Consider the following 26,042-nt stretch of genomic DNA (forward strand, 5'->3'; position numbering starts at 1 on the left):
CGCACACCCGCCCGAGTGGAGCAGCAGCACCTGGCCGGCGGCCGCTGATACTCGCTGACATTCGCCGGTTCATCTTGCCGTTTATCCCGGGTCCTGTCAGAGGGTGAGGGGCGTCAGGAGGCAGCGCCGGACGGTGCGAGGGGAGTCCCAGTGGGCAGGATTCCCCACCACCCCCTCTCTATCCTGACTGCTCCCCAGCACCGACCTGCGGCGTCTCACCGACTGACCGCGGGCGGAGGTGTCGCCGGGAGGGAGGGCGTCACTGAGGCTTGAGCAGGTGGGGACTGTGGATATTAGCGCAAACACCTTGCCCCGAACACTGTCCTCCCCCAGCATGAGCTCCCGCTCCCGGGACGGCCGTGTCGGGTGGGAGAGGAACTTCAGCGAGTGTTTCCATTGACCGCACCCCCGGCATATGCCGACTGCTCCTTAACACCCCCCCTCCGCCAGCCCAGACTCAGCTGACTCTCCCCAATTCTGTCCCCGCCAGGACTGCTGGACTCGCCGTCCCACGACCTGCCCGACAGCCGGGACAGCTCGCCATCGCCGCCGAGATGCGCGTCTCCCCGGCCCGTAGGACCGCCGCCGCCCTCCTGCTGCTGCTGCTCTGTTCGGCCGTCAAGGTAGGAGTTTGTCAACTTACCCCCCCTGGGGCCACCGCACCGCACAACCCTGCGCCGTTTCAGAAACTTGCTCCTGTTTGTTTGCACTTTTTCAAAGCAAAACGCAAAGTGCTGGAGCGGGTCCAGCAGAACCTGCATGGATAAAGCGCTGGTCCCAGGGCAAAGCGATGTCACAGTTCAGATCGCCCCAGATCACGAGAGGGACAGCGCCTGACCACGGTATCCCCATGAAATGGAAGAGTCTGTGTACAATCTGTGCGGTCGTGTATTATTTAGTGCGGTTGCTCCTTGGGAGACGCCAGTTATCGATCATCTAACGTTACCGACGCCGCCTGTTGATGGAGCAGCTGCCCGCATCCCCACCAGTATTGGCTCACCCCCCCAGAGTGTAGCTTCTGCTTTCCAGCAATGTCCCGCTGTGGGATGTAAATGTTGCACCCGTCCGTCCCTCCATTAGCCATGATCTAGCATTTCTCACTTCCACGCAGGGCGATGCCTGGCGGAGGGTGCGATGTTTCCCATCACATTCAGTAAATTACACCTGTCTCCTCAGCGCGAAATCGCCCCAACCATATTAATCCGAGGCAACCTTTAATGGTAATGGCACCTCTAGTTTCCCTTATCCTAACCAGTCTGAAGAAGGGTCTCGACCCGAAACGTCACTCCTTCCTTCTCTCCAGAGATGCTGCCTGTCCCGCTGAGTTACTCCAGCATTGTGTGTCTATATTCGGTTTGTTCGTATTGTCACGTGTACCGAGATGCAATGGAAAGTTTTTGTGCATGCTAACCGGGCAAAACCTATCATTCTATAAAATAGACAATAGGTGCAGGAGTAGGCCATTTGGCCCTTCGAGCCAGCACCGCTATTCACTGTGATCATGGCTGATCATCCCTAATCAGTACCCCGATAATGCCTTCTCCCCATATCCCCCGACTCCGCTATTTTTAAGAGCCCTATCTAGCTCTCTCTTGAACGCATCCAGAGAATCCGCCTCCACCGCCCTCTGAGGCAGAGAACTGAACTGAACGTGAACTGAATCAAGCCATATACAAGTACAACAGGTTGAGCAAAGACAAAAATACCAGAGTCCAGAATATAGTTTTAACCCCATTGTAGGATAACAATTATGGGGGAAAAAGCCCAGCATCTGCAATGAAGGTTGTTTGCAAGATTGGGACTGCTCTCGAATTAATGGGAGGGCTGTTCAGTAGTTTGATAATAGAGAGGAAAAACTGAGGACAAGGCTGAGTCTCCCTGGCCACCTGCAGGCTGAGCCACTGACTGCACCGGTCCTCACCACGTCCCCGGCCATCAACTCAAATGGATTGTTGAGCCAGCTAGATTCAGTGGTATCCCCAGTTACAGGCTGGGGGTGTCACCACTGCCAGTTCCCAGTGCTTCCTCTTGAGTGACATCCTTGGCTCCCTCTGTTCTCCTGGTTATCCCCAAACCAGGAATCTCAATACCGACACCGCCTGGTCCTGCTGTCCTTCTCCTTATGGTAACCATGCCACTTCTATTAGCCCCCCCCCCCCCCCCCCCCCCCCCCACACACCCCCTCCTCCCCCCTAAGCCTCCATCCTCCCTCTAAAGTGTGTCTCCTGGGCCCCCTCCACCCTCTGCCCTCCTCAGAGCCTGGATCTAACATCAGTCCCAACCCCTATTAGGTTTCACCCCCCTCGCCCTCCTCCCCACCAATCTTCCCCTCTGCAATGCTGAATGGTCAGTCCTCACCAGAAGCCCCCCTGCACCAGCATATTTACAAATTCCAAGCCTATCATTGATATTCAGATCTGCTTCAGTTCCGAGGCCTCCAAGCCTATACACCTGGCAAGGAGTCATCAACACCCTGGGACGATCCGTTCTCGTGTCTCCTCTTGCACTCCCCTTGCAAACCTTCTACCCTCTCTGGACTCCTTTTCCCACTGCCAGCGTGACATCAGCCATCATGCCTCTTTCACTCCACTTAATGTTTCCCCAATCTATACTGCCCAATTCTATATCTTTCCCAAAATCCACAAGTAGGACCACCTGGCACACCCATTGATTCTGCCTGCTCCTGCCGCATCAAACTCCTCCACAAATTCCTCAATAACTGTCCCCCACCCCATATGCCATGGTCCCTCTGACCGACTTCCAAAATAATTCACGCATTCTCCAACACTTGAATAACTTTCAATTCCTCAGCCTCCAGAACTTCATCTTTACCGTAGATGCCCAGTCTCTTCACACCTACATTCCCCACCAGGAAGGTTTCAGGGCCCTCCAGTTCTTTCTTGAACTGAGACACAATCAGTTCCCCTCTACCAACATTCTTCCACCTGGCAGAAATTGTCCTCACTCTCAACAACTTCTCTTTTGACTCCTCACTTTCTTCAAGTCGAAGGTTTTACCCAGCTTTGCCTGCTGTTTTGTTAGTAATGTTGAACAGGCCTTGTTCCAAACACGCACTGCCACCATCTTCCAACACTTTCTCTACTACACCAACGACTGCAACGGGGCTGCCTCCTGCAGCTGTGCAGAACTCGTTTATTTCACTAACATTCACCCTGCCCTGTAATTCACATGGTCGATTTTTGACACCCCTCTCTCCTTTCTCGATCTCTCTCCATCACAGGATACAGGCTATCAACTGATGTCTACCATAAACCCACTGACTCCCACATTTATCTTGATTACATCTCCTCCCACCCTGCCTCTTGTAAGGATGCCACCCCCCACTCTCAATACCTCTGTCTTCACTGCATCTGCTCCCAAGATGAGGCTTTACATTTTAGGGCATCCAACCTGTCCTCTTTCTTGAATAAACATGGTTCCCCCTGCAGGTGAGGATGAATCTCTCACCTGTGCTCTGCAATTCTGCTCTCGCTCCCCCTCCCCCCCAAAAGAAACAAGGATAGAGTTCCCTTGGTCCTCCGATTTCACCCCACCAGCCTATGCATTCCATCAATCATTCTCTCACATTTCTGCCACTTCCAATGTGATCCCATCACCAGTCACTGTCCAATCCCCACCTTTTTTTCTGCTTCCCTTCCCTCTGCACCTCCTTGGTTCACTCATCCCTTTCCACCCAGGCAGCCGCCTCCCCAGATACTTACCCCACCAAGCGCATGAGTTGTGGCTCATATGGCCACATCTCATCCTGCACCTCCAACCAGGGCCACCAGCAATGCTTCCAGGTGAGATAAAGTTTCTCCACAACCTCTTCTAACCTCACCTACTGCATTCAGTGCTCCCAATATGGCTTCTTTTACATCAGTGAGACCAAGCGTAAATTAGGCGACTGTTTTACTGAACACTTGGGCTTGGATCTCCAATGCCTGCTGGATCTCCTGGTTGCCAACCATTTTAACTCCCATTCCCAGAATGACCTTTCTTTCGAGGAAAGACACAAAATTCTGGAGTAACTATACAGGATAGGGAGCATTTCTGGAGAGAAGGAATGGGTGACGTTTCGGGTCAAGACCCTTCTTCAGACCTTTCTTTCCTTTGGTTCATCCATTAGCACACACTTGGGTAGCTTATAATACAATGGTATGATCATTGAATTCACCAATTTTTCATTCCCTTTTTTTTACCTCCCCTCTCTGTTTCTGTTTCCCCCCCCCCCCCCCCCCCCCCCCCCCCCCCCCGTTCCGTTGCACATTCATTCTTACTATCCCACCTCTCTTTCCCCCTCATCCCCTTCCATCTATATGCCTCCCTCTGGCTTTACAGTTCACTCCTCATCTCTCTTTATCTGACATACTTTTGTCTACATTTAATCTTTAGCCTTTGTCCATCCATTTGCCAATCAAGCAACTTCATATGTATGCACTGACCACTTGCCAGGCTTTGTCCTGTCCCCAACATTTTTCCAGCTCTACCCCTCTACGACAATCTGTTTGAAGAAGGGTCCCAACCCGAAACATCGCCTGTCCATTTCCTCCAGGGATGCTGCCTGACCCACTGGTCGCTCAGAGAAGCAACTGTTTCTGAGTGTTGTGGTACATGCATTCAGGGTTGTGCATATAGGTGAGTGCATAACTGGGATTAAAAATATCTTTGACCATGTTGGCTGCTTTCCTGAGGCAACATGTGGTGTAGTCAGTGGCAGCCGGTGGTGGGGAAGTTAATTTGTGTGATGGACTAGGTTCTATCCACAACTCTGCAATTTCTTGCCGTCTTATGCAGAGCTGTTCCCAAACCAGGCTATGATGCAAACCTGAAAGTACGAATTTCTGTAGTTTGTTATTTCTCCAGTATGCTTTTTATTTACAGTGCATCTGTAGACAAGTCATTGGAGACATCCAAACTTCCTTAGTCTCCCGAGGAAGTAGAGGCATCGCTGTGCTTTTTTGGCTGTAGCTTTAATATGGTTGGCCCAAGATTGGCTTCAAAAGGATTGAATATCCTCTAGATTTCTTTTCTATGGATGATTGGCTAATTTAGCTCAGTCGGAACATCAGGATAGAAGGTCCTCATTGGTTCTGCCATCTGTCAAAATTTTGAAGAATTTATGTGGTAACTCCATTCACCCTACTGCGCTGTAGCCTTTGCTAGGCATCTTTTGGTATCAGATTTTAACCATTGTGCTACCATCTCCTGCTTTTTGTAGGTGAGTGATTCATACATTTTCCGTGCTTTGTATAATAATTTGTTTCTCAAATTGTATTTTGAAATGGTGACCCAAACTTCATGCTTTGTTTGAATTAAAAGCTTATTCTACCACTTATTCTGCATTCCCCACAACAGAAAAGATCCCTTCTGTCTATCCTTTGAAAATCCTAAAGCCTCTACTAAATCTTCTGCATCGAGGAATACAAGGTTGGCTTTGGAAAATACCTCCTTTTAATTTAATCCTTGGGATGCAGAGAGCACTTTGGAGATCAGGCATTGTGCTGTTCATTCATGATAATGCCAATGTCACAGAGGTGAGCCTGGGGGAGATTTTGCCCACATCAAAACCCAGCTGACCTCCCGGTGGCTCAGCACTTCAACTCCCCCTCCCACTCCGTCTCCGACCTCTCTGTCCTGGGTCTCCTCCATGGCCACAGCGAGCAGCACCGGAAATTGGAGGAACAGCACCTCATATTCCGTTTGGGGAGTCTGCATCCCGGGGGCATGAACATCGAATTCTCCCAATTTTGTTAGTCCTTGCTGTCTCCTCCCCTTCCTCAGCCCCCCTGCTGTCTCCTTCCATCCCCCAGCCTTCGGGCTCCTCCTCCTTTTCCCTTTCTTGTTCCCGCCCACCCCCGCCCCCGATCAGTCTGAAGAAGGGTTTCGGCCCGAAACGTTGCCTATTTCCTTCGCTCCATAGATGCTGCTGCACCCGCTGAGTTTCTCCAGCTTTTTGTGTATCCTACATTACACTTCTTTTGGGTCAAGATGTGGTCCTAAAAAGGCACAATTTTATTAATGATTCTGCTAGGTGAAGGAAACTAGGATAACAACATCCTTGAAAACGTGGGTTTTTTTTAACCCTTATGTTTTCTGTGAATTTTCATAAAATTAAGTCTTCAATTTAGAAGACTATTCAAGCCATTGCATCATGCTGGAAACGTTGATATACAAGAGACTTGTTAAAACACTTGAAATGTATTCTCACTGAATATATTTAAATAACTCAACCATATGTGCTGTTCGATGTTTTTAATATCTTGAGTGACCCATTGCAGGTGCATCAGTTAACACAAATTGAGGACTTTCTGAATGCTCTCATCACACACATTATTAGTCAGATTGAACGGATGCAGCACATGCTGAGATTGAGATTCACTGCTGTTGGTCATGATCCAGCACATTAATAATCGGGTAAACTATACCCACAGACAATGTTTGAACCAGTGCCCCCAATGTTTGCCTCCATTGTTTTGTGACACTTGGTTCTTAGTAAATGCGACTGCCATGCAGATTTCATGGTTTAAAATAACCTTGTGCCCTTTGTAGTCTGGCTCATTAATCACACATTAACGGTCCATAGGTGCATAACAAAAGCTTCTGAGTGTGTTTAATAGTCTATTCAGAATAGGTGAGAATGAGCTGATTAGCCAGTGGTCTTGCTTTAATAGTAGATACGGCTGCACGATTCCCCAAATGTGGCTACTGTCAGCTGCCTTTGACAGCAGATTTCGGGAATGTCCCTGCAGAACTACGAGGGTACCAGTACAAGGGCTTAGATTGGCAACTTGTCACATCTGTTCCTGAACTTTCAAGATCATTTTGATATTTGAAGTTAGGTTTTTAAAGGTGAATGGAATAAAACATTCAGTTTAGTGCAGTCAGAATATTTACATTATTACATATCATATGGTAAAGTGTTTTCCAATGACATGAAAACTTTTTTTTACATGCATTTTGTATAGAACGTAAAGGGCCTGTCCCACTTAGGCGACTTTTTAAGCGAGTGCAGGAGACTCTGCGCTCTCCTCATGATCGCCACATGTTCGCTGGTGGTCTCTGGTGAGTCTCCTTAATGGTCGCGAGGAATTCCTGCATTCTAGGAACTAGTCGCGGCCACAGTATGGTCACCGCAAATGTTTCAACGTTGCAAATTTTTCTGCGACCAAAAATTGGTCGCCATGGAGAAAATCGATAATCCTGTAGTCGCGGGAGCGGTTGTAGCGGGATCACCATGTAGTAGGTAGTTTTAATTAATCGCCTTTACTGACCGGGCATTTTCATTGGAAAAAAAAACATAAGCACGAGTTTTCAAAACCAAGGATAACTGACCGATAATGTTAAATGCCCGCCAAATTTCACAGCTGTGTATTTCTGGCTTATTAATAGTTGTCAGGCTTCTTAAAAGTGTCTCCACTCCTTCCCCCCCCCCCCCCCCACCCCCCCCCCCATTCTCCCCCCCTTCTCCCCTCCCCCCCCCCCCCTTTAAAGGACCGTACACTGTGCTAGCCGTCTTAACTATCCTGTTCATAGCGGTGTGTCTGTATCACCTTGACTTTGCACTGTGGATTTCAGACATTGCTCCCCTGCTTTCCCTGGCCCCCTCCTTTGCGGTGTGGTTGTGTGTGTGTGTTCCACTCTGACACTCGCCGTTCCCAGTTTTTCAGCGAGTGTCGCAAACTTCACAGTCGCCGGCAGTCCGCTGAAAAAGCGCCCAAGTGGGACAGGCCCTTAAGTAGCAGGGGGAGAACCTTCAGCCTGTCATGTAGATTTAATTCAGCTGCTCTTCTCTGCACTTGCCTCGCCCTCTATACCACCTACCTGTCTGAAGAAGGGTCTCGACCTGAGACGTCGCCGATTCCTTCTCTCCAGAGATGCTGCCTGCTGAGGGACTCCAGCTTTTTGTGCCTATCTTTGGTTGAAACCAGCATCTGCAGATCCTTCCCAAACAAACCTCCCTTCCTCCCTCACTCTTTGATGCATTTCCAGTTTCCTGCTCTCATGTTCCCATGTGGATCAGTGTCAAATTTAAACGGATAATTTGAAAGGTTTAGCACATTAAAGGTGCAGTATAAATGCAGGTTTATCATGTTGCTTAGTTGAGTATGAATTTTAATGGAATGACAGTCTATAACATTTTGCCAACAGCTAAGATTTGTTGACAAATGCAGAATGTCAATTGTGTTGGTCATTGCCAAGAATGTGCAGACGGGTCACACAGACAAATGAAAATGCACCAAAAATGCTTTCTGACACTAAATAACAGGCACACCATTATTTCCACTTGGTTTAGTGACTTTAACATTGATATTTTTTATCTTTTGATCTTTACTTAATAAAGTGGCATTCATATGATTTTATGTCCACTCATTTTGCTTCCAATTTCAGCCTTGATTTATTGTTTTCCTCCCATCAAAATAATATTGTGAATGTGGGTTCACATTTTCACATTTATTTTAATTTAGTTTATAGATACAGCATGGAAACAGGACATTCTATTCATGCTAGCCCTATGTTATCCCCAGTGATGGAAATGGATTTTATGAAATAGGGGCCCATGAGGCTGAGGTTGGGAGGGGGGAGTTAACGTGCTGTCATACCCATGTAAGAGTACAATAATGCATAACTTGTTTATTGTGTATTTGTAATACAATTTATTGTGTATTATATGTCATAGCTGCTTTCTTGCATCTCTCTGTCTTTCTATCTCTGTTAGCTGTAGCCATCGTCTGCTTCGGTGAGGGAAGCAGGTCGATGTTTGGTCACAATGCCCTCGGAGACTGTGTCTGATTGGCCGCCGAGTGACCAGCACATTGTGTGATTGGACATAATGCCCTTGGAGACAGCGGCTGATTGGACGGGAGGAAACCGATTTGTTGATTGGACGGGAATTTTAAGGGAGGCTGTTCGGTGATTGGACGCAACCCCCTTCGAGACAGCGGTTGATTGGCCACCAATTAATCGGGCACAAAAAATTGACAAATAGGCAAACAATAAAATCGGAATTCCGATTTAAATCGGAAGAATATCATGCCTGATCTGCAGCAAAGATACTAGTATCCGCTCCAGTATCTTTGATCTGCAGTTCCTTCCTATTGAAGAAGAACCCTGGCCCGAAACAACTCCTAATCCAGTCCCTCCACAGATGCCGCCTGGCCCGCTGAGTTCCTCCAGCACACTTTTTTTATTTAACTCTGAAATTGAAGATCGACATAAAGCTGGAGTAACTCAGCAGGACAGGCAGTGACTCTGGAGAGAAGACCCTTCTTCAGACTGAACTGAACTCTCGTCGGTGAAAGTACTTGTGAATGTCTGCAGAAGGGTCTCGACCAGAAACTCAACACACTCCCTAGAGCCGCCGCCCATCCCGCTGAGCCACACAACAGGAAGGAGCCGCAGATGCAGTCATCCCCGCAAAACGGCAAATGATTCCAGGAATGTCTAGGCGAGAGGGTGAGAGAGAGGGAGTGAGAGAGCGAGAGAGACGAGATGGGTAGCGGGCGAGAGACCTCGTGCAAGAGAGGGAAGAATAGAGTGAAAGACAGAGGAACACAGCGAGAGAGGGAGAGAGAACGAGGTATGGAGAGAGAGAATAATAAAATAACGTGGGTTAATTACATTACCTGCACACCAGGAAGAAGCCCGTGCTCGCAGTCCGGAGCCCTCAATGAAAGTGAGTTTTAAGAAGTTCTCCGGTGAATTTTATTCAAAGGAACGCGGCGTCATTAATACTTGGTCAAAACACTATTACATTTACTGAGGAATGTGGATCGATGTATTGGTGACACATTGTATAACTACGTGTTAACTACTGGTTGTTAACAAGTGCTAACAGTAGTAGTTAACATTGTTTTCATCTCATGGCCAGTGCAGCGGTGACTCGTAACGATTATCCATGGTCATTTAAAAAAAAATCCGTATTTAACAACTCTGACTCCCTTCTAGTACAGAAATTGGACACAAACTGGAAACTGAAAAGTAGGGGAACGCCATCTCCCTGCGTACCCCACCCATTTCCATCACGGGTTATCCCACACTCACATCCACTCCCTAGACACTAAGGGAAATTTACAGAGGCCAACTAACATCATTGGGATGTTGGTGGAAACCAGAGCACCCAGACTAAACCCAAGCGGTAACTGGGAGAACATGCAAACTCCACACAGACAGTACCAGCAGTCATAATCGAACCTGTGTCTCTGGCACTGTGAGGCAGCAACTTTGCCAGCTGTGCCACTGTGCTGCCATGTGGTCATATGTGGCTAAATGCCTTGCTTATTTTCCCCTTGAAACCAAGGCAACCTCTTCCTAAAACTCTTTGTTCATCCGTGTTTGTCATTTCATTCTGTTTAAGTTTAGGTGAGCCTACGGCTAAGGTGAGAATTGCTTTATTATCTATGTAGATAAAAGTTGGGAGACTTCAGTTTAGCAGACCTTCATCACATATGGACTGAGGTAGATTTCTGAGGGGTGGATCAGGGTGTATGAGATCACAGACTGTCGAAAAATGGCTTTGGGTTGACATCCACTAATCATTTGTTTTTCAGATTGGGAAATATGGCACATTTCCTTCCTTCCTTCCTTCCTTCCAGCCGAGCCCAGTTGATGGGACAAGGTTATCTACTTGTTTAAATAAGGCAGTGTGAAATTTTGGGCATTGAATTCTACCTATGTTGATGGAATCATGTGCTGTCAATCACATCATCAGCAGCATGGAAACTATGCTGCCCTAGATGTGTTACTCGACTAGAACAATCTGCCTTCATTTGCCCTACATCCCTCTGAACCTTTGTTATGCACATAGCTGCCTAAACATCTTTTTAAATAAACATTGTAATTGTACCTGCCTCTACCACTTGCTCTGGCAGCCTGCTCCATATATCCACCACCCTCAGTGTGGAAACACTTTATCTCACAACCCTTTTATATATTTTCCCTCTCACCTTAATATTATGCCCTCTAGTTTTAGACTCCCCTATCCTGGGAAAAAGACTGAATATTCACATTGTCTATACCCATCACCTTTGTAAGGTCACCCCTCAACCTCCTAAGCTTTATGGATAAAAGTACCAATACATTCTATCTTCTGGAAGCCTTTACAACTAAATTAAATCATTAAAGACCCACACCACCCTGGCCACACTCTGATTTCACACCTACCATAGGGAAGAAGGTATAGGAGACTGAAAATCGTGACCACCAGGTTTAAACATAATTTCTTCCCAACAACTATCACTTCAAACTAACCACAACTGTGAAGTATGGACTGGACAGTCTTTGGTTGTATCAAGGACCTTTTGGCTTTTTTCACTAGTATTAGGGTTAGTAAATTATTGATCGGAATGGCGGCGCTGCCTTGGCAGCTGCGGCTCGCCTGAAGTCCGTCTGTTCTTTCTTTTTTTATTGTTTTCTTGTCCTGGTTTAGTTAATTAATTTGAGTTATTAGTTTGTGTATGTGTGTGGTGGGGGGGGGGGGGGGGGGGGGGAGAAACTTTTTTTAGGCTCTTCTTTGTTGGGGGGGGGGGGGGGGGGGGGGTGCGACTCTTCTTGTCGTATCCTCCGTCTGCGCTGAGGCTTAATGGCGGAGCTGGGGGCCTCCAACTGGGACCGACCTCGAGGCTCCGGAGGAAGAACCAGCCAGGACTTACCAGCATGAGGCTGACCGACTTCGGGGCTGAGGCGGCGGCGGCCCGACTCGGAGTTGAGGCAGCGTTTCGGCTTTTGGCGGCGACCCGACTTCGGATGTTCGGCCGCGGGCCAGTGGACGACATCATTGGGAGCTCACAGGTCACAGGTTGGTGACCTGTTTTTCCGGAGCTCCCGCAACAACAGCTTCGTCCGCTGGACTGGAGGGCGGCAGCTTCGTCAACCCCGGGTGTTTGAACCGGCCCATTGAACCGGCCCGTATTCAGAGTTTGAACCGGCCCGTTCGCGGAGCGCGGTTGAGCCGCAGGACTTGCTTACCATCACCCGGTGGGGTCATAACATCGGAGGCCTGGATCACCTCAGCGCAGAGGGAGAGCAAGGAGTGAAGAGACAAAGACTTTAAGACTTTTGCCTTCCATCACAGTGAGGAGGTGTCTGGTGAACTCACTGTGGTGGATATTAAATTTGTGTTTATTGTGTGTTTTGTTATTTTATTATATGTATGACCAAGGCAACAACATTTCGTTCAGACCGAAAGGTCTGAATGACAATAAAGGATACTTTGACTTTGACTTTGAATTATTGTTTATTATATATTATTGATGTGCATATTGTTTAAAGGCCTGTTATGTTGTTGCAGGTAAGAATATCATTGTTCTCTTGTCAGTACGTGTGACAATTAAACTTTTGACTCTTAAGGTATGTAAGACATGATTGAATTTCTAGACCATGGAGTCACAGAAGGAGGCCATTCTGTACATTGTGCATGTCCTGGTTCTTTGGTAGACTTCTATAATAGGTTCCACTCATTTACTATTTTCTGATGGTCGTGCATTTTTTCATACAGTTATTTTGAATGTTTTTATTGAATCTGAATATTCATTAGCAAAGTTGCCTTGTAATTCATAACTAAATAGATTTGAAAGTTAAACTTTCACTTTCATCTTAAATGTCAGCTGATCTTTCTTACGTGTGGGGCCAAATGTCTGAAAATTATTAAATAGACTGAATGGTAGGTACTAAGTGTAGCTGGGAGTTCCAGAAGAAACTCCAATACTCAATAGGTCTCTATTAAGTCCTGGTGTTACATAAAATTCAAGGGCATATTGATACATTGTCACTCTGCTGTCACGGGATTGTAGTCCAGTGCAGCATTAGGGAATTCGTCTCTGCAAACTCATTGTGGGCCCAAGGACTTATTACTATGCTGCATTGTTCTAAACTAACATGTCAGAACTAGAGCAGGACTAGAACTTCCACCTCACTTGGATGGAGATTCCTGACCTGAAGATTGGAATGCCAAAGATCGGTTTCTCTTTTTTTTTTGTATTGTTTTAGATTATTTCTTCGTATCATATGTGTTATTTTTCTTTTCATTTAAAACCATAATTTAAGTTATTTATGGCAACATTTTTTGAAATGTTTCTGAAAATCAGAGATTTAGAAACTTTTATTGGAGTAAAAAACTCCTGGCTTTGAGAATAGGTCATGATGGCAAAGGCTGTCAGTATGTTGTAGGAGTGTGCCTTCATCACGCCATTTGAAACCCAGTTGCTATTGAGACCTCTACTGCTAGTTAGTCAGTATCTTGAGGGCAAGGTTTATTTACTCCCACTGCTATTGTAAGGAAGATGCCTCAGGATTAATTCTTTAAATGTGGTTGGGCATTACAAACCAGTTACCACTGTGGGCTGAATGGATTGAAGTCCAATGGCAAAGAGGTCTGCATTAATAGGAGGCCAGGTGCTGCACATCCTTAGCACATACATGTATTGGATAGAAACATGTTTTTTTGCACACACAAGCATTACTTTGCCCAGATTTGCTTCCTCAGCCTCTCCCTCCTCCCCCGCTCCTCTCCCCCCCCCCCCCCCCCCCCCCCCCCCATGGAGATGCAAGAAAATGCATATGCTGGAATCTTGAGCAAAACGCAAAGTGCTGGGGGAACTCAGCAGGTCAGGCAACTTTTGGGGAGGAAATGGATGGGTGACGATTTGGTTTGGAACCTTTAATCAGTCTGAAGAAGCATCCCAGCTCAAAATATCACATGTCCATCCTCCTCGCCAAATGTTGCCTTGCCCGTTGAGTTTACTTTAAAACTTTTGCTCAAGATGTTGACCATTTATAGCTCTGAAATGGGGAGAAATCGCTAAATGCTGAGGCTAATCAATTTTTGAAATGTTCTATCCTGGATGGCTGTGGTTGCAGTTATCATGTACTTTGCAAGCTGAAAATGATAGCTTTTCTGAGACAGGGAATCAATAACTATATGCATCAATTAGTAAAATGGACAAGGTGGAAGATTGGTTTGGTTCGTATGGAATGGTGGAAAAGACCAGCATCGTTACTCCTGCTTCAGTTTCTTGAGCTTCTCTGCGATTTTCCCCTTTGTAATCAAGTTTGTGTGAATGGTACTGCTATTATTAATGCTTCTTTGTTCATGACTCCTCAATGGAGGATATTCTTTTGTGTCACCCTATTAACTCCATCAATTATAATTATCAGATTACATACCCATCAAATGTCTAGTTTCAAAGGAATACAAGGCAACTTTATGTAACCAGCCTTCTTAATTTAACCCATGGGTTAAATTATCTTTCTTATGCATTAGAGCTTGCTCGTTCCAAGGCCAGGCTCCCTTTCCTGAGATGTGATACCTGGGAACATACTCCTCCTCCTATTCCATTCCTTTCAACATTCCATGAAGCTTTTTGATTAGATTTAATTTCATCACCTTGCAGCAATTACTGCACAGGCACCAGCTTCTCATTTTCATACATCTGAGATTTTCATAAATATACATTATAATTTGTCTCCGATCTGTAGTTGATGAATTTTCATCTCGATTTAAGTCATTTGCTATATCCCTGCTCATCGATATTTCTTTGTGCTACTTTTCAGCCTCCTGCTGCCATCCACACATTTGTCGTGCTCCCTTACTGTGTGATCTTGTATCTCGAACAAGTTACTCTCTCTTCCTTCATTCAGCGGACAGGCTTACACAGAGATCAACTTCAAACCTGTTACTGCATTTGATAAATCACAGGAATGTTACTTCCATGGAACCGAGTTCCACTAAGAGGCGGCAACTTGCGCAGCTGTGAGGGATGGGGATGGTGGTGACAAGATTAGGAATTATTTTTATTTTTTAAAAGGAACAGAGGAAGAACATACATCACGGTGTGCTGAAGCTGCTCATCATCTCCTCTTTGTACTTGGCATACAATCTGCAATTTATGTTTCTGTATCGGAGGCAGAAAATCATAGATAATATTATATGGAGAGTCTGAACTGAAACTACCCAAGTCCATATAATCTATCACTATAGATCCACTGGCTATATAATATCACCGTAAGTGAGTTCTCTTAAATAGCAAGTAGACCTAAAATGCTGGAGTAACTCAGCGGGTCAGCAGCATCTTTGGAGAGAAGGAATGGGTGACGTTTCGGGTCGAGACCCTTCCTCAGACTGGATTCAGACTCGGTCTGAAGAAGGATTTTGACCTGAAACGTCACCCATTCCTTCTCTCCAAAGATGCTGCCTCACCCGCTGAGTTACACCAGCATTTTGTGTCTACCTTCGATTTTAACCAGCATCTGCAGTTCTTTCTTACACATCTCTTAAATAGCAACCTGATTCTGTTGGTATTGGCAAACTCTTTATAATCACTATACTTTCTGCACAATATAAATTGCTCACAGTTTAACACACTAGATCAAAAACATGCTGAAAATATCATGAGGAAATCAGTTTGTACAATAATGTCACTGATAAGAAATGGTCATACAGTTCATGTCACATCAGTAATTGTAAAGCAAATAAAAACAGATGCTGGAAATATGACAGAAAATGCTGAAAATGCTTAACAATTCTGGCCACACAGATGCTATTTGACCTGCTGAACATTTACCATTTTTACTTCATGCTACATCATCCATGGCATGACTCTAGCCTACTGGGAAGCTATTGCATCTTCCAGGTGAACAAAATTATTCATGTTTAAGGAAAACCAGAATGGCATAATTGAATATGTTGCCATTAAGGTGTATCTGCTGGGGACAGAGTTCCACAGCAAAAGCATTAACATATCACCATAGACTGGATTCGTGTTCTATTCAACACCAGGTCATTGTAAAGCAAGAGGGGAGGTTGCTGGGCCTTGGCAGAAATCTTTGTATCTTCTTTTTCCTCAGGTGAGTTCCCAGTGGGTTGGAGAATAGCCAATATTGGTTCATTGTTAAAACAGCAATAGGGAAAAAACAGGAAATCATAAGCTGATGAGCCTTATGTCGATGGTAAGGAAATTAATGGAAAAGATTCATAGGGATAACAATTACTTACATATGGAAAGGCATGGACTTATTAGGGACAGTTTGGCTTTTTTTATGTCGGGTCATGCCTTACAAACTTGGTTGGGTTTTATGAGGATGTGATGAAGATGAAGGTAGAATTATTCTTGTTGTCCACATGGACTTTATTAAATCATTCAACTAGGTAAGATAATATGGTAAGGTAATCCAAAAGATGAAGGCACATGGGATACATGGTGGTTTGGTAGATTCAATTCAGAAATGGCTTAACCACAGTGAGTCATGGTGCAGAAGTGTTACTCTGACTGGAGGTCTGTGTCCAGTGATATACCACAGGGATCATTACAGGAACGACTGCCTTGCATAAAAAATTTGGTGAGATGATTAGTAAATTAAATTTGCAGAGGAAAAAAATAAATCGGTAGAGTTGTGGATAGTGAAGAAGCTTGAAGACACAAAATACTGCAACATTTTAATCAGTTTGAAATGTGTGCGAAGAAGTGGCAGATGGAATTTAATTTGCACAAGTATGAGGTGTTGCACTTTGGGAGTTCAAATATAAGAGGAAAGTATGCAGTAAATGGCTGGAACATGGAAACATTGACGTACAGAGGAATCTTGGGGTGTATGACCATAGCTCTCTGAAAGTGGCAACACAAGTAGATAAGGTGATAAAGCCGTATGGTATACTTGCCTTTGCCAGTTAGGGTATTGAATAATAATAATAATAATACATTTTATTTGTGGGCGCCTTTCAAAAGTCTCAAGGACACCTTACAGCATTTAACAAGAGTAAAAAAACATATATCAAAGTTGAATATCAAAGTTTTAGAAATATTTTTTTTTTTAGTTTTGTTTAGAGATACAGCGCGGAAACAGGCCCTTCGGCCCACCGGGTCAGTGCCGACCAGCGATCCCCGCACTTTAACACTATCCTACACCCATTAGGGACAATTTTTACATTTACTAAGCCAATTAACCTGCAAACCTGTACGTCTTTGGAGGAAACCGAAGTTCTCGGAGAAAACCCACCCAGTTACGGGAGAACGTACAAACTCCGTACAGACAGCACGCTTAGTCAGGATCGAACCCGGATCTCTGGTGCTGCATTCACTGTCAGGCAGCAACTCTACTGCTGCACCACCATGACCTCAGCTGTATAAAATTTTGTTTAAGCCATATTTGGAGTGTTGTGTGCAGTTCTGGTCAACAAATTATAGGAAGAATGTGGAGGCTTTAGAGAAAGTGCAAAAGTGGTTAACTAGAATGTTGCCTGAATTAGAAAGAATGGGTACATTTGCATTATTTTCTCTGGGCACTCTGATATAAGTACATAATATTATGAGAGCACGGATAGGGTAGATAATCAGAAGCTTTTTCCCAGGGTGGAAAGTCAAATACTAGAGCGCATAGATTTAAAGTGAATGGGGAAAATGTAAGATTTGCGAGGCAATTTATTTTAAATAGAGGTACCTGGAATGTGCTGCCTAGGAAGTGCTGAAAGCAGATATGATAACAGCATTTCAGAGGAATTTAGATAGGCACATGGACAGGGATAGAAGGATATAGTCCATGTGGAGTCCGATGGGATTAATTTAAATTTGCATTAATGTTAGCATAGACATCATGGACTAACGGGCCTGTCAAATTCATGACCTTGGATGCATCTCAACTAATCTGGCTGGGGTCAGTCATGGAGTCACAGAATTATGGAGTTGTGCAGCACTGGTACAGACCAATTCCGCCCACCACATGCCAATCTTTTACCCATCTGTACTCAATCCATTTGCCCACATAAGGTCCGTATCCTTCTACAGCATGTCTTTGTAAGTGCCTGCCTAAATGTATGTTAAAAGTAATGATCGTGGTTATAATTATAATATGATTATAATATGATTTGTTGACTATCTTGCAGGCATTCCATTTTGTCTGTGTAAAACTAATATGAAATTCTTCCTTAGAAAGCAGTAATTTCTGTAAATTTGTCAATTTTGTCAAAGAAAAATGAATTGTATGCAAGGCTTAAGAAGATGAAATCAAGCAGGGTCCCTGAGGATATTCACTTTTAGTTTGATCAGAAACTTTGTGGGCTACCATTAATACACCATGGCTAACATTCTTCAACATGGGATGATGTTACTGTTCTAAATATTTAAAAACCTAATGAAACTCTAGCCCCTCTTTTGCTGATTTTCTATAATTCTGGAAGACTTTGTTATTAATAAGTTAAATTAATGTTAAATTAAAAAAATATTCCATAAATACTGTTATTGTTCTGCTGTAGAAAGTACGTGTGGATCTACCGACTTTTAGTCATTTGTGGACATGTGCACCCTGGACTTGCTAGCAGCTATACTGTGATGCTCTGAGCCCACATAGAATTCGATGATGGTGTTTGCATTACCTTGTTAGTGCAGTGGTACAGCTAATAGAGGTTTGCCTCACAACTCTAGTGACCCAGGTTCAATCTTGACCAATGGCATTTGCACATTCTCCCTCTGACTGAGGCTGAACATATCCAGTTTGATTTAATCCATAATGCTCTATTGAATACGTTAGAAAGTCAATACACACTTTTGATTTCATGTAATTTGTTCATATTGTGTCATGGTGTGTAGGAAACATGGGATTCACCTGGTCTTGAAAATCTATCCTATTGTGCGCACTTTTGGACACTTGCATTTCAATGGAATAAAATAGTAAGATTAAACGAGAACTTACCAGTTTGAAGTTTGATCTGTATTTTATGAGGAGTTACGATGAGGGATTACGTGAAGAACCTGCTCAGCACGCATGCGCAGCATACTTCAAAGCAGCGGTGTGGAATCACAGATAGACACAGTTATTGAAGTAAACATAGTAAAGACAAGGAGACATCAGTTTGTGAATTTGACCCATATTATTGAGGGTAGGAGTGGAGGGCACGTAATCCCTCATCGTAACTCCTCATAAAATACAGATCAAACTTCAAAGCTGTTCTCCAGCGCTGTATAAGTTTCCAAAGCATCATTGACCACCTGCTCCTGTAGAGCCCTGTTGGAGAGGTGGTTGATGCTGGCCGCTAGTTTGGCTTCTAACGGTCTTCCTGCACGTGGGGTTGCCACGTAGCGGTCCACTACACCAAGCAGCTCTTCCAGTTCCTGCACCCCTTGCATACTCCCGAGATCTTCAGCCATCGTCCCCTCTTCTTGACCAGCCCAGTCCTGGTCACCAAAGCTATCCTCTGGAAAGGAGGAAGCAATGGACAGTGCACAAGGCACTGTGGAGGGAGTACCTGACCTCCCCCTGCGAGAGCGCCCCTCCTGGGGCGCACCTTGCTGGAGCACCTGCTCCAGGAGCCGCTCCACTCGGCTCAGGCGGCTGTCTCTCCCCCGCCCGGGTGGAGAGACGTCCCCGTCCGACGTGTCGGAAACCACCGGCCGGACGCTTTTCCTGGTAGCTTTCCCTCCAGTCCGCTGCTCAGGCGCTAGCGGAGCTGGGCTCGGCACGGTGTTGGGGATAGCGGAGCACTCGGTTAGCGTTCCTACCGCCTGTTGCTGCCCCCCCCCCCGATGGAAAGCTCCTCTGGTGGAGTCGAACGGGGGACAGATTTCTTTGAGAGCCTTGTCTTTGGTGTACTCATTCTGAAAGAGAAATCAGACGGCTCTCCTTTGGTAAGTAAAGCCGACCTCAGTTCACTTACCTGACGGTCGGTCTTTTCAATTGCAGCGGGAGCGCCTGACTCCCGCTGTAGCCGCTTGTTGCACTGCTGGCGTAATGCCGCGCATGCGTGCTGGCGGGTTCTTCACGTAATCACTCACGTGACTCCGAAGTAAAATATATATTTAAATTATAGAAACGTGGAGATACATAGGAAATAGTGTGGTGAATCAGTAAAATGGTACTAACCTTATATCCCTGGGATCTGAGTTCTGATTTATTTCAGATGAAAACACTGAAACCTATTTACAAAATCCTGAGAGTTTAGAGCAGAAAATGTAGAAAATTGTTAAAAATGTCGTCACCGTTCCAACATAATAATGCAGTTTCTTCAGAGCGGCATTATGGCTGGTACAATGTAAAAGGGTCAGTGCTTGTGTGCCATTTGACCTCAGCCACTGGGCAGGCTTGTGTCCTACTTGACCTCAGTGTGTCAGGCATTAACACAGTATTGCGGTTGACAAGTGTTTGTTTCTTTCAGAGGCACCAATCTCCTACTGACAACAAATAGATACATCACATAATCAAAATCACATATTTATTTGTGATTTTAGAATCCAAGTAGAAAGGAGTTTTCTCAGTCTTTTACCAACATTGATTGACCACAATGGAGAATAACATTTAAAGTTAGAAGGATTAGAGGGATCATGAAGATTATTTTCAGTCAGAATGTGATAGACCTGGAACTGGAACTTTTACAATTGTGTGGGCAATCTGGGCATGACTGGTCAGAGGTGTACTTGCTCTCCATTCACAATTGCTCTTGAGATGATGCTGGTGATCTGTCCTGAACCACTGCAGTTCTTCTTGTGTTTCCAGAGCACTGTGGGCAGGAATTGCCAGGATTTAGACCCAGTAGCATTGAAGGAATGACATTGTATTTCCAAGCCACACGTGTCACTTCGAAGGAAACTTGTAGGCAATGCTGCTCCCAAGCATCTCCTTCCCTTGTACTTCCTGATGGGAAGAAGTTGCAGGTATAAACAATAGACAATAGGTGCATGAGATGGTCTTGGAATAGACCATCTGCAGTCTTGGAATGGACCATCTGCAGTCTTGGAATAGACCATCTGCAGTGCATTACAATCTTGTGCATCAGCGGTGTAGGAAATGCATGTTTAGAGGGGTGGATGGGTCACCAATCAAGCAAGTTACTTCACCGTGGACGTTGTTCAGCTTTTTGAGCGTTATTTGAGCTGTAGCCATCTAAGCCAATGGAGATGATTCCATCATGTTTCCGATGAAGCTGCTGAATATGATTAGGCTTAAAACTCTGGAGTGAAGAACTCTTGCTGTGTTGTCCTGGCAATGAGACGGTTGACCTTTAACACCCACTACTACTAATTTTCTAACTCCACATTGGAATGTTCTTCCATGGATGCCCGCTCACTTCAGTTTATGCATGAACATTGAAATTAAGAGCAGGAGTAGGCAATGTGACTACTCATATTTGCTCCATCAGTTAACAGGACCATGGCTGATCTGGTTGTAATTTCAACACATCACTATCTGCACTAACCTTTTTGACTTTTGTGGCTCGTCTCCAGTTGGTCCAAAATGCTGCCGCTCGCCTTTTAACCGAAACTCGAAAGAGGGAGCACATTACGCCAATTTTGGCCTCCCTTCACTGGCTCCCAGTGCACTTTCAAGTTCATTTTAAAATTCTTTTATTTGTTTTTAAATCATTGAATGGCCTCGCCCCGCCTTACCTCTCTGAGCTGCTCCACCTATATGCTCCTGCCCGGTGCCTCAGGTCAGCGGATCAAGGTCTAAGCGGAAGCTCAGAGGGGATAGAGCCTTTTCTGTTGCTGCCCCGGCACTCTGGAACCGGTAGATCAGACAGGCCCCTTCACTGTCCATCTTTAAATCCTCCCTAAAAACTCACTTTTATTCACTGGCTTTTGACACTGGCTGAGACATTGTTCCTGTTTTAGTGCTTTTAATGTCTTTTAATTTTTACTGTTTTTATAGTCCTGTCGTCGTAATGGTTTTAGCAGTTTGTAATAACTTTTTGTTGACTTCCCATGTACAGCACTTTGTGGTAACTGATGTTGTCTAAAAGCGCTTTATAAATAAAGTTATTATTATTATTATTATCAAATATTCATCCACATCTGCCTTAAAAACATTGACGGATTTTAATTTAATTTTGTTCCATCTCTGTCTAAATTTTTTAATTATTAGGACTAGTGACTCCAGTTTTCAACATCTACGTCAAGCTCTTCAAACAAATCTCTATACACTCCAATTTACAAGAGGTGCAAGGCTAGTGTGCGTAACCTTTCCTCATAAAACCATATGCCATTTCCAGGTATTGGTCCCGAACATTTTTTCTGCCTCCAACACATTTAAATCCTTCCTTCAGAAGACCAAATGTGTACACTATTTTCAGGATGTGATCTCATCAATGTTCTTTATAACTGAAGCATAACCTCCCTACTTTTATATTCGATTCCCCCAGTAATAAGCATTCCTCTAGGTTTTCTGATTATGTGTAGTGCATACATATTAGCCTTAGTGAATCATACACCGCGACGCTCCGATACCTCCGCATCTTAGGGCTCTGTATTCTCTCACCATTTAGATAACTGCTTCTTTTAAAATGTTCTCACACTGAACAATTTCAGTTTTTTTCCACATAACAGATAGTTTAAAGAGTAAACCGGATCCCTCATCCCTTCCATAATCTATCTATATCCCTTCATAATCGATTTATTTGCTCTTCAAGCTTATTTTCCATTTACCTTCATGTTGAGAGCCCAATTAGCAGCCATACAATGAGTTCATTCCCAGTCATTTATATATGTTGTGGAACATTGAAACTGCAGCCCTGATTTCTTTAGTACACCACTCATTACATTCTGCCAACCAGCAAAACCCCCATTTTTGCAAGGTTTCTTATTTTTGGTAGCCATTAAATTTTCAGTCCGTGCCAATATATGACTGCATACATCATGAGAATATATTTCTAATCGCCTTTCCCTTATTTTCACAAGTTATAGAGGTAAGCCATTTGACCTTTGAGTCTATTAACTCCCAGATCAATCCTATTGCTCCTCTGATTTCCCTATAACATATTCCTTCTCACATGCCATTCATATTCCCTGGTTCCCTCACCACCAATTTATAGTGGCCAGTTTAACCTACCTGCCTGTCTTTGGGATGTGAGAGGGAATTGGTGTGGATGGGTAAAACCAACATTTTCCCTGTGATAGATTATGTCAATTGTGTATTTTCCTGATTTCTATCTCCCTTGGGAGGCTTCCTACGACTCCTCAATGCCACATTCATTCTAAATCTTCCTCGATCCATGGCATCAGTTCTCCTCAGGAATGCAGTTATTTGCTCCATATTTGTATCAAGTCTTTGATGGGGGCAGGAGATGAGTAGTCTTTGTGAAACTGAAACTAGGCATCAGTGAACAAGTTATTGAGTCATGGACCCATACAGCACAGAAACAGGCCCTTTGGCCCACTTTGTCCATGCTGACTCTTTCCTTTCTCTCCCCCCCCCCATGTTTCGTGCAAAGATATAACATTGAAGTCCAATTAAAGTTATTTCAAAGGTTTCCAATGACATAGATGGGAGGTCAGGACCACAACTCTAACTGATGAGAGGACCATCAGTTGCTCTGATAACAGCAACAGTAGAAGAAACTGTTCCTGAATCTAGAGGTATGCATTTTGAAACTTCTTTACTGCTTGCCTGATGGAAGAGGGAGTAGAGGGAGTAGCTAGGATGCGGCTGACACTTGATTATGCTGCTGGCCTTGCCGAGGCAGCATGAGGTATAAATGGAGTCAATGGAAGGGAGGTTGGTTCGCGTGATGGACTGGACTATGTCCACCGCATTCTGCAATTTCTTGCCATCTTGGGTGGAGATGTTACCAAAGCAGGCTGTAATGCATCCCGATAAGTTGCTTTCTCCGGCGCATTTGTAGAAGTTAGTGAGGGATGTTGGCACATGTCAAACTTATTTAGCCTTCTAAGGAAGTAGAGGTGCTGGTGTGCTTTCTCGGCCACAGCTTTGATGTGGCAGGTCTCGGTCAAATTGCTGGTGATATTTATTTCTAGGATCTTGAAGGTTTTAGACATCCCTACTCTGGTGCCATCAATGTAGATTGAGGTGTGTGTACTGCTTTGTTTCCTGAAGTTCCTACTGTCAGATTCCCTCTAGTCTCTTGCCCCAACACTAAATCTGTGTCCATTACTTTTATTCACTTTTGATAAGGGAAAGAATTATGGCAGTCTACCCAATCTACATCCCTCATTATTTTATAAATCATAATCACTGTCTTGCATTACCTCTCTGCTGGCAGGAAAATAGCCTCTCCAGACTCTCCTCTTAACTGAAACACCATCCATCCCAGGTAACAACCTTTGTGAATCTCATTTGTACCCTCTCCAGCACAATCACAACCTTCCTATAGTGTGGTGATAGAACTGCATATAGTATAGAACTGCATGCTATACTCAAGCTGTGGTCTGATCATTGTTTTAGAGATAATCTCCCTGCTCTTGTAATGCATGCCCCAACTAATGAAGGCCAGTATCCCATATGCCTTAATAACCAGGTTAACAAAATCCACTGCCACTTTTTAAGAACCTTCAGACTTGCACACCACCAACACTCTGTTCCTCCATACACCATTCATGGTGCATGTCCTAACCACATTTGTGCTCCCATCACCTCACATTTGTCTTAAACTCTATCTGCCATTTTTCATCCCATGTCACCAATGCATCATTATCACCTTGTACTGTAATGCCCCTGTCCCACTTAGGAAACCTCTGGAGACTTTGCGCCCCACCCAAAGTTTCTGTGCGGTTCCTGGAGGTTTTTGTCAATCTCCCTACCTGCTTCCACTACCTGCAACCTCCTGCAACCTCCAGGAACCGCACGGAAACCCTGGGTAGGGCGCAAAGTCTCCAGAGGTTACCGTTCAGGTTTCCTAAGTGGGATGGGCATCAGATCACCCTTCACATTGTTACAGAGGTTGGTTAGAAAATAGTTGGTCATCGTGGTTATGATGAGATGGAGCAATATTATTTTATGTGTGATAGTTAAGGGGAACAAAGATAAAAACCTATAGTTTAGTTTGGGTTAGTTTAATTTATTGTCACATGTACTGAGGGACAATGAAAAGCTTTTTTGTGGCATGCTATCCATTCAGCGGAAAAACTACACATGATTCCAATCAAGACATACACAGTGTATAGATACAGGATAAAGGGAATAACATTTAGTGCAAGATAGAGTCCAGTAAAGTCCAATTAAAGATGGTCTGAGGGTCTCCAATGAGGTAGATGGTAGGTCAGGATTGCTCTCTAGTTGGTGATAACAACTTGGAAGAAACTGTCCCTGAATCTTTAAGTATGTGTTTCCACACTTATGAAGGTTTTATGAATAAGTTTATTGGCCCAGTATGTACACATACAAGGAATTTGCCTTGGTGCTCTGCTCACAAGTTATGGCCCTGTCCCATGGTACGAGTTCATTCCAAGAGCTCTCCTGAGCTTAAAAAAAACAAACTCATGGTAAGCACGGAGAATGAACGTAGCGTGTATGTTGGAGCTCGGGGACGTCTCTTAGCGGCTCATAATGCTAACGGCAGGTACTTGGGAAGACTCGCTAATGGCAGGTAAGTTCGGGAAGACTCGTGAAGATTTTTCAACATGTTGAAAAATGCCCACGAGGGCCCCGAGTACCGACGAGCAGCCATTACCGTAAATCTCCGACTTCGAATCCGGGCAAACTCGGGAGAGCTCTTGGAATGAACTCGTACCGTGGGACAGGGCTATAACACCACGACATACAGTAAACCATTAAGAATAAAACATTAAAACATTATAGTTTAAACATGTGAATGAATTAAAATACCAGAGCAAAAGGAGGCTACAGACTTTTGGTTATTGAGCAGAGCTACTACTCGTGGAAAAAAGCTGTTTTTATGTCTGGCTGTGGCAGCTTTGACAGTCCGGAGTCGCCTTCCAGAGGGAAGTGATTCAAAGAGTTTGTGGCCAGGGTGAGAAGGGTCAGAGATGATCTTACCCACTCGCTTCCTGGCCCTTGCGATGTACTGTTTGTCAGTGGGGGAAGGTTGCAGCCAAGAGGCTGTACCTCTTGCCTGATGGGAGAGAGGAGAAGAGGGAGTGTATGGAGTGAGATTCATCCTTGATTATGCTGGTGGCCTTACTGAGGCAGAGTGAAGTGTAGATGGAGTCAATGGAAGGGCGGTTGGTTTGCGGGATGGTCTGGACTGTGTCCATGATTCTCTTCAAGTTTTTGCAGCCTTGGATGGGCCTGTGATGCATCCTGATAAAATGCTTTATACAGAGCATCTGTGGAAGTTGGTGAAAGTTGTTGGGGAATGCTTTGATATG

At 44.6% G+C, this 26,042-nt stretch overlaps 1 protein-coding gene across 2 annotated transcripts in view; it reads left to right on the forward strand.

The window, feature by feature from the left end:
* Positions 1-380: 380 nt before the first annotated feature.
* Positions 381-26,042, forward strand: part of LOC129695430 (ADAMTS-like protein 1) — a 368,144-nt gene continuing 342,482 nt past the window's right edge. The window contains exon 1 of one of the 2 annotated variants that reach the window (XM_055632373.1): positions 381-623. In XM_055632373.1, the coding sequence (XP_055488348.1) occupies positions 555-623 (69 nt within the window). In that variant the 5' untranslated portion in view covers positions 381-554. The remainder of the gene's footprint in view (positions 624-26,042) is intronic. The other variant, XM_055632374.1, reaches the window with a different exon arrangement.

This window comes from Leucoraja erinacea, chromosome 3, assembly GCF_028641065.1.
Source record: "Leucoraja erinacea ecotype New England chromosome 3, Leri_hhj_1, whole genome shotgun sequence".
Taxonomy (NCBI): Eukaryota; Metazoa; Chordata; class Chondrichthyes; order Rajiformes; family Rajidae; genus Leucoraja; species Leucoraja erinaceus.